We start from the raw sequence: 11288 nt of genomic DNA on the forward strand, positions 1-11288 counted from the left end.
AACTCCTTGTGCTGTGGGAATAATTTCTCTGAAGTGCAGGCTGAATACACAGGGGCAGCCACGGGAAACAGACAAAATGCACCCAAAGAGGAGCACTAAACTAGTGATACTGCTCTGCTTGGTTTTCAATATGGAAAATTGAAAATAGGCTGCAAATTTTAAAGACAACAGGCTTTAATGAGGTTTTCATTCACACAGAATATTAGCTGGGTACTAGAAACTAGTCTTTTGGACCACTGTGAAATGTATTTCCGTGTGTGAATAAACGGTGTATCACCAAGTTATTGTGCTTACGAAAGAACCTGGCAAAGGAGGCACATTAGGGCAGGTGGAGCTGGCCCACGCTAACCTGTTTGAGCCCAACAACATGGCCTACTGCTGGAAAATAGGTGTGGGTTTGTGTCAGTTTGTGTACTGGCCCTGTAACCAGCGCTGGGTGCTCTCTCCTGCATTGGTCACCAGGACAGACACAAAACTGGTGAATGAGCAGAAAGCCATGTGTATCAGTGGGTCTTAGCTGGACTGATGCCACTGTTTGCATTGCCTTGGCATAGCTTTTCCTTCCTTCTTTCTTTCTTAAGTTCTTTCTTTCTTTCTTTCCTTCTTTTTTCTTTCTTTCTTTCCATCTTTCTTCCTCTCTTTGTCCCTCTCTTTCTCTTTCCTGCTGTCCTTTCCATCTTTCTGTCTTCCTCTCTGTGTCGTTCCTTCTTTCTGCCTCTGTCTTTTTCCGTCTCCTTCCTTCTTGCCTTTTCTTTTTTATTTCCATCTTTTTTTGCACTCTCTCTTCTTGCTTTCTCTCTCTTTCCTCCTCTCTGTTTCTTTCCTTCCTTCTCTCTCTGTCTTCCTTTCCACCCCCTGGCACTCTTATGCCTTCTTTCTCTCCCGTTCCCATTCTCCATTCTCTCCCTCTCACACACTCCTTGCTCGCTGGTTTTTGCCTGCTCACTCATTCGCCCTCTCTTTCTGCGACCCCATGTCTCATTCCCCCCCCCCTCCCGTTTCCCCCCTTCGCCTCCCTTCTGCCCATCTCCCCCTCCCTGCCCCCGGCCCCTCTCCCCCTCGCCGCGCCGTGCTCCCGCACACCCGGGGACGCGGGCCGGGCCCGGGGCGGCCGTGCAGACCCCCCGGTGTCCCCTGGGGGGCAGCACACGCCGCGCAGAGCCCCCGGGGCGGGCAGGTGAGCGCTGCGCCCGCCGCCGGCACCGACTTGCCGGCACCGGCCCCGCCGAGCACCCGCCCGCCGCGGGGCCCGGGCAGCCGGCGCGGGGAGAGCCCCCGGGGAAGGGAAGGGGTCAGGCTGTTGCTCTCGGGCGCTCGCCAAAGGCGAGTGAGGCTGCGGAGGGAAGCCCGGGGCCAGTGGGGCAGCCCGGGCCGCCGCCGCTCCCGCGTCCCGCGCAGGAAGCGGGGGAGAAGCCCGCCGTGCCCGGGGGACAGCGCGGCTCCCGGTGCCTCCAGCTCCCTTGCTCGGAAGGACCCCTCTCCTTGCGCTCCCCCCTTTAGAAGCTGGCTATTTTTCATACCGATCCTTTTTTTCCTTCTTTTTTTCCTTTTCTTCCTGCAATTTGAAATTTGGGCTTTCCCGAGCCCGTTGATTTACTCTGTTCAGTTCCCAGCTGCAGCAAGCAAAGAGCTATCGCTGCTCCTTGATTTTCTGTAGAAATTCATCTCGGTAAAAGTTTGCAGCCGAGGAGAGGTAAGATTCAGGCAAGGTTATTTCTCGAGAGCGTACAGGCTTCTAGGAAGGGACAGCTCTCGGACGCCGCAGGGGTGGCTTTGGTCAAACTTTTGCTTTTAAAAATTCCTGCCTTTTAAAAAGTTATATCGTTTAAGAAATTCCGTGTGCTTGTGTACGCTAACATAACGCCCTAGTTTTTATGAGAAATATTATTTCTTTGAAAACCGAAGTAAAAAATGTGAAGTCGTTTTCATATTATTCCAGAAAAAAAATAAATAAAATGTTTTCTCGATGGTCCTACATTTACGTGAAAAGTGCCAACGGACCTCGCAGAATTTGCTATTTGTTTTTGTAAAAAAAAATTCCCGGACGTTTGTTCGGTCGATGAAACCCTCCTAGAACATTTACATTTATTTCCATCAAAATTAAATAACAATTTCGAAGCGTCCGGAGAAACTTTCCAATCAATTTTTCCATCGCGGATAATTCTTAAACATACCTCCTTGTAGAGGAGCTCCTTCTTTTTTTCTTTCTTCCCCCCCCCCCCCCCTTATCACATAAAATCGTTTCCTTTCTTATTAAGAACGCCCCCGGTAATTAGTAGCACCGCCGAGTTCCCACGGCCGGAGCCGGCTGCGGTCTCGTCCCCACCGCCCCGGCAGGGAGCGGGGAAGGGACCCTCCGTACCAGCAGCCAGCCCAAATCCCAGTCTGACTTTTGATGGCGTGTGTGTGGGGAATAGCTTTGTTTAAAGCCCTACGAAGCCACACAAATTGCCAGGAGGGAAAGGCAGAATTACAGTGTAAGAAACCAAAAGATCACCGCTTAGACATCAGAGCAGGAGCAGCCGGGCTCGGGGGAGGCAGCGGCAAGGAGCCCTGCCGAAGTGACAGCTAATTAATTTCAATCTTATCTTGGTCTTTTCGGGCTCGAATCGATTTTGCAGTGACTATGTATATATATATATATACACACATTTTTATTTTTTTTTTCGGAGCGGGGAGGGGGGAATCCGCTGTTTCCCACCTTCATTTCTTCGCTGGGCAGATCCACGCTTCTCCCGGCTGGGACAGGGCAGCGTGCAGCAGTTTCCCCAATACCTGGGTTTACACTTGGTCACCATGCGTCCCTAATTGTTCCACTCTGATTGCCTGTAATGAAATCATTAGAGAAAAGGCAAAGGGGCGGATTTCACATGCAGAAGAAAATCCGCCTCAATGGCCGGAACGAAAAAAAAAAACCCAAAACCACTTAAGTGCCCTCACTTCTTTCTTTATTTAAAAAAATAAAATAATAATTAAAAAATAGCCTCAAAGTCCCCCAGAGCGGCAGAGGAAGCTCCCGGCCCCCAGCCACGGCGAGGCCGGTGGCCGCCGGGGTCCGAGTGCGAGGGACACAGCGGGGCGAGGTGCCACTCGCCACCGGGCGAGCGGCGGGGCGGGAACCGGGTGACCTTTCCCGGCGCCGGGCGAGGAACCCCCGGGCTCTGGCACTTCAAATAAATACATTTAGAAAAGAAGGCAGAAGGACCTGCCCGGCACAGGGGCACCGTTATGTCGGTATCGCGGGGCGATGCGGCGGTGCGCGCGCTGTCGCGACTCAACCTGGCTCCCAAAAGTGCTTAAAACCGTGGGGGTTTGGTGGAGCGGGAGGGACGGTGCCGCGGGCCGGCAGAGCCCCCGCCCGCAGCCGCCCCGCGCTGGCTCCTTTTAGGGCTAAACCGTTAAAATGATAGAAAAAGGGGGGACGGGTGGGATGTATGTAATTGTTTAATGTGCGTCTATATGATTTTAGGGGAAGGCGAGGCGGGCGCGCGCCCACGCGCGTGTGTGGGGCGCGCGCCCGCCCGCGATGCTCGCGAACGCCAACCCGCATCCCGCCGCCGCCCTCCCATTGGCTGCGGCGGCGGGTGCGCGCCCCGCCATTGGCGGGCGGCGGCGGCGGGGGGCGGGGCCAGCGGGGAGTAAAAGCGCGTCGGCGGCGCGGGGCGAGTTTTGAAGCTGCGCAGCGCGGCCGAGGAGCTGGGCGGCTCCGCGCACCCCGCGCACCCCGCGCCAGGACCCGGCGGGGCCCCGCCGGCGCCGGAAGATTTCGGGCCGTTGTTGTGACAAGAACTGGGTTTCCGCAAGGCTGCTTTTTTTTTTTCTTCTTCTTCTTCTTTTTCCCCTTTTTTTTATTATTATTACTTTTTTTTTTTTTTTTATAAATCCCTTTTCCTGCGAGAACAGGCCACCCCCCTCCCCCCCCCCTGCCCCGCTCCCCGCCTCCCGCTCCGCAGCAGTGCCCGCCGCGGGCCGTAGGTGTGCATACAAGAATCACAGTAATAAAGAGGGAGGGAGAGGCGGCCAGAGACCACCCTGCCCCCGGCGACCCGAAGGATGCTGCTGCTGCGGTGCCGCTGCTAGAGGACACGCTGGGATTGAGCTCGCCTCTGAGACTCTCTCTCCCTCGCTCTCTCCCTCTCTCCCCTCTTCCTTCTCCGCAGAGGGGTCCCGGACGGGGGTGAGATCCTTCCACCCCTCTTCCTCCTCCTCCTTCTCTCCTCCCCGGCCGCGGGAAGCCCCTCTCCATGATGCAGGCTCGCTACTCCGTCTCGGACCCCAACGCTCTGGGAGTGGTGCCGTATTTAAGCGAGCAGAACTACTACCGGACGGCGGGGACGTACGGCGGCATGGGCAACCCCATGAGCGTCTACTCGGGCCACGCCGAGCAGTACGCGGCGGGCATGGGGCGCTCCTACGGCCCCTACCACCCCCACCAACCCACCGCCCCCAAGGACCTGGTGAAGCCACCTTACAGCTACATCGCCCTCATCACCATGGCCATCCAGAACGCCCCCGACAAGAAGATCACGCTCAATGGGATTTACCAGTTCATCATGGACCGCTTCCCTTTCTACCGAGAGAATAAGCAGGGCTGGCAGAACAGCATCCGCCACAACCTCTCCCTCAACGAGTGCTTCGTCAAGGTGCCCCGCGACGACAAGAAGCCAGGCAAGGGCAGCTACTGGACCCTGGACCCCGATTCCTACAACATGTTCGAGAACGGCAGCTTCCTCCGCCGCCGGAGACGCTTCAAGAAGAAGGACGTCTCCAAGGAGAAGGAGGAGGCTCGGGAACGGCTGCTGAAGGAGCAGCCCAAGCCCCCCGGGCTGCCCGGCGCCGACCTCCCCAAGGAAGCCTCCTCCTCCTCTTCCTCTTCCTCCGCCTCGGCGCCGGCCTCCGAGAAGAAGGTGGTGATCAAGAGCGAGACGGCATCCCCCGAGCTGCCGGTGATCACCAAGGTGGAGACGCTGAGCCCGGCCAGCGGCGGGGCCCTGCGGGACAGCCCCCGCAGCGCCGCCTCGCCCCCCGCCGCCGCCTCCCCCGAGGCCTCGCTGCCCGAGCATCACCCCGCCGGCAACGGGCTGCCGGGCTTCAGCGTGGAGAGCATCATGACCCTGCGGACTTCCCCCGCGGGGGACCTCAGCCCGGTGAGTGCCGCCTCGGGCAGGACGGGTGCCGGCATGCCGCTGGGCTACCCGCCGGGGCAGCCGTCGGGCTACAGCGCGGCGTGCAGCCAGGCCCTGGACACTAGTGGGAGCTACCACTGCAGCATGCGGGCCATGAGCCTCTACAGCGGCGAGAGGCCGGGCCACATGTGCGTGCCCCCCGCACCACTGGAGGAGGGTCTGGCCGAGCATCCCACCGGCGCCCCGTCGCCCCTCGGCACCCTGAGCCTGCCGTCGGGGCAGGAGGGTGCGCTGGGGGCCGGCCATCCCCACGGCGGCGGAGGCGGAGGGGCGGCGGGGGGGCAGCCCACCGCCTCCTGGTACCTCAACCACGGGGCTGAGCTGAGCCACCTGCCCGGGCACACTTTCGGCTCTCAGCAGCAGACTTTTCCCAACGTCCGGGAAATGTTCACCTCGCACCGGCTGGGGATGGAGAGCGCCTCGCTCAGCGACCACCAGGTGAGCAGCAACTCCGCCTGTCAGATCCCCTACAGATCCGCGCCCTCCCTATACCGCCACGCCGCCCCCTACTCCTACGACTGCACTAAGTACTGAGTAGCCGCGACCCCCCCGCCTAGGGCCATCCTCCAAAAAAATATTTTTTTTTAATATTATAAATAATAATAATTATTAAAAAAAAATCAGGAGAAAGGAAACCACACCAATCGTTTCAGACGCAGGAAAAAAATTAAATCTGACAGCTTCCCCGTAGACCTGGCAGCCACAGAGTTTGTAGGTCCCAAGCCCCGTTTTGGGCCTCCTTAAATTCCAGGCAAGTAAAATTCTACTTGAAAAAGGGGATGTCTCCTAAACAAAAAAAAAAAAAAAAAAAAAGGAATACTTCTATATATATATGTCTATCTAAAAGTGGCAAATTTTATATGCTAAAGTATAGGGGGTCTCAGAAAAGTAAGTTATGGACCAATATCACAACGACCATTTATACGTTTTAAAAGGAAAAAAGTATATAAATATATATATATAAATATATGTCCTGGGTATTTTTTAAGTTCTCTGTTGTGCTGTAAAAAATGTGTGGATTTCTAATCAGGCTGATTTTCAGAGCCATTAATATAATATTTAAAGTTGAGTTCACTGGATTATTTTTGTCTCGCCCAACGATTCCTAACTTCCAAATTAATCACAAGTGATTTCTTCTTCTTCTGTGTACAATTATGCAATAGTTTCTTTCGTTTTAGAGCTGTACTTTTCGCAAGACGAGGAAATAATTTATTTTTTGCTGGTGGATTTTTTTTTGAAAGAAAAAAAAGACAAAGTCTCTAATACTTTTTTATTATTATTTACGACGTGTGATGTTTTGTATAATAGATTTCACCTTGACCATTCCTAAGGACTATTTGCTTTAACCTGCTTCAAAGTTCGTTTGTCTTATGTGGTCCTAATTGTTGTACTTACCTTAAAATAAATCCATGCTGTTTTTTTCTGCTCCAAGTCTGGCGCTTGTCTGTGTATATATGTGGGGTTTTGCAGGTGTTTTTTTTTTCCTCCCTTCACCTTTCCTTCGTGCGGAAAACGTGGCACTGGTTGTTCTTCTAACAAAGTCGTTTTCCTGGAGCCTTGAACGTTTATTATGGTGATTATTTCGGTGAGAAAAGGTTTCGTTCAGGTGGAGAGCTGGGCATCGTACAGCTGCGGGGGGAAAGGAGTAAGGCACCGCGGGGGCGAGCACCGGCTTTCTGTCTCAATCCCAAATCCCTGGCCAGCTTGAAATTTAGGGAAATTTCCCAGCCCCGCGGTGGGGAGAAGGGGAAGAAGAAGGAGCCGGAGGGAGGAGGACTCCTGCTTCCCCTGCCCCGTCCCTGCGAGCGCAGGCCTTGTGCGGTGCTTTGCGTGTCTCCGCTGGCTCTTTCCACCACAGAAAGCAAACAGAATCCCACCCCTCCGTTTTTTTTTTATTTTTAAAACAAGCCCCAAAGGCTACGAGTGGGTGCTGGTGCTGAGAGCGGTCGTTTAAACCCGGACTCGCTGCGGAGTCTAGAGCTTGGGCATCATTTTACAGGTTTTTAATACTCTTCCCTAGGAAGGCTGGGCTGATTTTTTTTTTTTTTTTTTTTTTTAACCACCTCTATCTATTTAAACTCTTATTTGCGACGCCGGGCATTGACAGAGATTGCGCCTTCCCCCAGGTCACCCTTCACCTGCTGAAGCAGGGAGCAGCAGTGCCAGAGGCAGAGAATGCCGGCCCTGCCGAGGCGGCCCGTCGGGGGGGCTCCGCCGCTTTGCCCGCCCAGCTCGCTGGACCCTCACTCCTTCCCCGGCTGCCCAGACCGCGCAGAGGCTCCGAGCCGTCCAACAGTGCCCGGCCGTGCGCCCCTTCCAACCCGCCGCAGCCCCCCGGTGCGCCGCTGAGCTTACAGAGCGGCTATACCCGCGGTAGGCTGTTAAAATCCGTGATATCAATTGGGTTTGATCGGGTAAATTTCGCATGCGCTGGAAAGCTGGCAAAACCCACTGAAACTCTCGGTTTGAATGCGAAAAAAATGTCCGAGCCTCACTTGATCTTGTGCTTTAAGGAACACTCTTGTAAAACTCTTTGCCATTTTTCCTGGCTTTCAGAGGGTGTTTCGTGGTTTGTGTTTTTTCTTTTTTTTTTCTTTTTTTTTTTAATGCAACAAAGCCTAAAATGTTATTTTAAAGAAAGAAAATACGTAGGGTAGAGGGTAAAAAAAAATAAGGTAAAAGGATAAAAAAAATCATAGGGTAAAAGGGTAAAAAAGGAAATAAATAGGGTAAAAAAAATTCAAACCAAAAGGGGGAAGAATTCTTCCCCCAGTCCAGCCACCCTTCCCCGCGGGTTTCCCCCCGGCGCGGAGCCCGGCAGCAGGGGAGCGCCGGGGGGGTGCCTGCCCCCCCCCCCCCCCCCCCCCGGAGGCGGCGGGGCTCACGTGCCTGCCGTGGGCTTTCCCACACGAGAAATCCCGGGGCCGCTGGTGCTCCCACCCCTCCCACGCCGGCGAAGGGTGCTGGGCGCACGGGGACCCGTCCCCTCGGCGGCGGGCAGGGATGCCGGGGGGTGCGGTGCTGGGGCCAGGGCCCCCCCGGGGCTCTACGACCTCCCCCATGTTGCTGCTGGACAGTTCCGGGGGGGGGGGGTATGTGCACAGCTTGAGCCGAGCTTGAGGGTCCCCTCTGCTCCCGCAACCCCTTATCAATGGGTTTTTTCCCACCCCATCGGGTGGGATGGTCCCGGCCCCTCTCCCCCTCCCCGCACTGCTGCTTCGCAGATGTCAGGGTTTCAGGATTTCAGGAGCTTGGCAGGAAAAGAAAAACCTTCTGTCAGGTGCTGGGAGCAGCGCGGGCTCTGAAGCCGCAGGATCAGCATCCAGGGCAGGGTGGGCATCCAACCGCCCCCTCCCAGGGGCTGGGGGCTGAGAGCGTCGTTCCTTTGCTGTGCCCCGTCCCGTGCGGGGGTCAGAGCCCATGTGCAACCGCGTCGCCCCCCATCGCCCCCTCCACCCCGAGGGGAGCCTTGTGGGGGGGCTGGTTGTGCAGGTGAGGCGGGAGCCAGGTGCGGGACTCAGGGGTCTTTTCGAGGCTGCTCGATAACGCGATAGGAGCCTGTCGCGACAGGTGACTTCAGCCTGGCTGGGGCAGAGGGGGAGGAAGAAAGGGGGAAGACCCAGGGTAACTGCCGCACAGCCGCGGCAGGATCGGGCCCCGCAGGCCCTCGCAGCTGAAGGACCAGCATCAGCCCCCCGCAGCAGATCAGGGGGGCAAGCTCGGCCCCGGGGGGGCTGGCTGAAGTTGCTGCATGGCCGGTTGCATGGAGCCGTGGCCCAGCGCAGTTCGAGGCAGAGGATGAGGATGGTGGACAGGGTTTTCAGTTTTATTTTTTCTTTCTGCATTACCATTAACCTACGAGTTTGCAAACCTGTCTGAAAGCCCAGACAGCTCCGGGTTTCGGGAGGGGGAAGGACCGGCGGTTTTCCAGCTTGTCCCCACCGGCAAGGTCCCCGCAGCCCGGCCAGGGAGCCGTTCCCTGGTGTTGCAGGACCCGGGTAAAGCACGTGCCTTCAGCAAGCCCCCCAGGCCTCTGCACAACCACGGAGCTGCCTGGTGCCCCCCCTAAGCCATCCCGCCCCCCTTAGAGCTCGGCAACTGCCGTGGGAAGGAGCCGGATAGGAGGCTTTGGGGGAAGGCCGCTGGCGCTGCTGTTACTTCAGAGGGGACTTTGCAGAAAATCCGTACCAGGCGCTGGGGGGCCGGGAGAGACGGGAATACACCCCCAAGCCCGGGCCCATATCGAGCCACCTCGAAGCTGTACAGTGAGGGGGCGAGGGGTGGGCAGCTGCCACCGGGCCCCTCCGACAGGTCGTGTCTAAGGCAGCGCAGGCCGGGATGCAGCAGGAGTGGGGGGCACTGATATGCACCCCTACTCCCCCCGAGCAGAGCTGCGGCAGGAGTGGGGGGCACTGATCTGCACCCCTGCTGCCCCCAGGCAGAGCTGCGGCAGGAGTGGGGGGCACTGATTTGCACCCTGCTCCCCCAGGGGCCGGGATGCAGCAGGAGTGGGGGGCACTGATTTGCACCCCGCTCCCCCAGGGGCCGGGATGCAGCAGGAGTGGGGGGCACTGATTTGCACCCCGCTCCCCCAGGGGCCGGGATGCAGCAGGAGTGGGGGGCACTGATTTGCACCCCGCTCCCCCGGGGCGCTCGGGCGGGAGCTCTCCTCGATGATGCTTTAAAAGGGGCCTGTCAGCTGGAGAGGAGGGGAAACGCGGCCGGAGCGCTTCCGTCGCTGGCTCCGCGTTTGGTTTTTTCTTCTTTTTATTCCGTTCAGGGGAAGAGCGACGGTAACAGCAACCACAAGCACAACCACAACCACAGCCCCCACCTCCGCCGCGCCGCTCGCTCTCCCGGTCCCGCCGCAGCCGTCGGAGCCGCCCGGAGGGCTGCTCCCGGGCCGGTAACGCGGCGAGCGCCAGCGATGCCGCCGGCAGGAGCGGGACAGCGGGCAGCGCATGAGCTGGGAAGAAAGAGCAGAGAGAAAAGCCGCATCTTTGCCTCCCAGGATTTCCTACCGCCAAGAGGGGAAAACAAGGAGGAAGCAAGAATTTTACTGGGGGAGGGAGCTCAGGGAGCGAGCGGAAGCCCGTGTGTCTGTCTCCTGCCGTACACGCGAGTATTTATTGTTTTAACAATCCGTGCTTGGAGTGTCCCAAGGAAGGGAGGACTCCCCGAGGTGGGGAGAGGAGGAGGTTCGGGGGGGATGACCCTCAGCCTCGGCAGGCTGCCCTGAGGATGCGTCGGGCGGGTTAGAGCAGCCGGGCTCTGCTCCATCCCTCCCCAGCAAGGATGCTACCGGGGGACGGGGGGCCTGCCCGGGGATGCTGGTCCTCAGTGTCGAGGTGAGGGGAACCCCCTCCCTCCCCACACCGTTCTTTTGCCTCTTTTTTTTTTATTATTTATTTATTTATTTGGAGGCTTATTGCATTTGCGGCACGCCGGCTGGGTCGTGCAGCTCCCGGGGGCCGGCGGGTGTGCGCACCGCGGTGGCGGGATGCGGGATTACCGGCAAGGGCAGTGTGAGAGGGGTGGGCTGCCCCCTCACGCGTGGGGCCAGCCGGTGACCCCCCCGCCTGCGAAGCCAGCTCCCTCGACACCCCGGCTGTGTTTCCCAGGCTGACAAGGCGGTTTGCAGCTGTAGCGCCCATCTGCGGCTCCGCAGCCATCGCGGTAACTTCTACCCCAGGGATGAAAACCCTTCGCCCGATGGTTTGCGGGGGGAACGGCAGGACGGGAGCAGAAGCGGGCGAGAAACCCCACGGGTGAGCTTGCAGGGAGGTCGTGGAGTGGGTGAGGGGGCATCGCCAGGGCCGGGCGGTGCTGGGGGACACCTCGGAGCCCGGGTTTTACATATTCCCCTCCAGGTAAAAGTCCCACCACGGACGTGGGAGCTGCAGTGATAGGAGCTGCTCAGGCCTCCTCTTCCCTCCCCCAGAGAAACGATGCTCCGCGGAACAGGGTCTCCCCAGGGTCCAACGCAGGTCTGGGCCGTGGGGGGCTGGGGGAGCAACAGACACCTCCAACTGCATCGGAATCCCTCGGGGCCTCGGATTAAAGCTGTTACATAAGTAAATTAAAAAAAAAATCCAACAACAG

The 11288-nt window shown here is 57.7% G+C and overlaps 1 protein-coding gene across 1 annotated transcript; it reads left to right on the forward strand.

Moving 5' to 3' along the window:
- Positions 1-3913: 3913 nt before the first annotated feature.
- FOXC2 (forkhead box C2) lies at positions 3914-6608 on the forward strand. The gene has a single exon (XM_027779406.2). It carries the CDS (start codon positions 4245-4247, stop codon positions 5718-5720), a length of 1476 nt encoding a protein of 491 aa, XP_027635207.2. The 5' UTR covers positions 3914-4244; the 3' UTR covers positions 5721-6608.
- Positions 6609-11288: the final 4680 nt, after the last annotated feature.

This window comes from Falco peregrinus, chromosome 14 (assembly GCF_023634155.1).
Source record: "Falco peregrinus isolate bFalPer1 chromosome 14, bFalPer1.pri, whole genome shotgun sequence".
In the NCBI taxonomy this organism is placed as follows: Eukaryota; Metazoa; Chordata; class Aves; order Falconiformes; family Falconidae; genus Falco; species Falco peregrinus.

What these genes read in the sequence shown, in the direction of transcription:
- FOXC2 (XM_027779406.2), top strand. Translation starts at nt 4,245, where the DNA reads ATGATGCAGGCTCGCTACTCCGTCTCGGACCCCAACGCTCTGGGAGTG.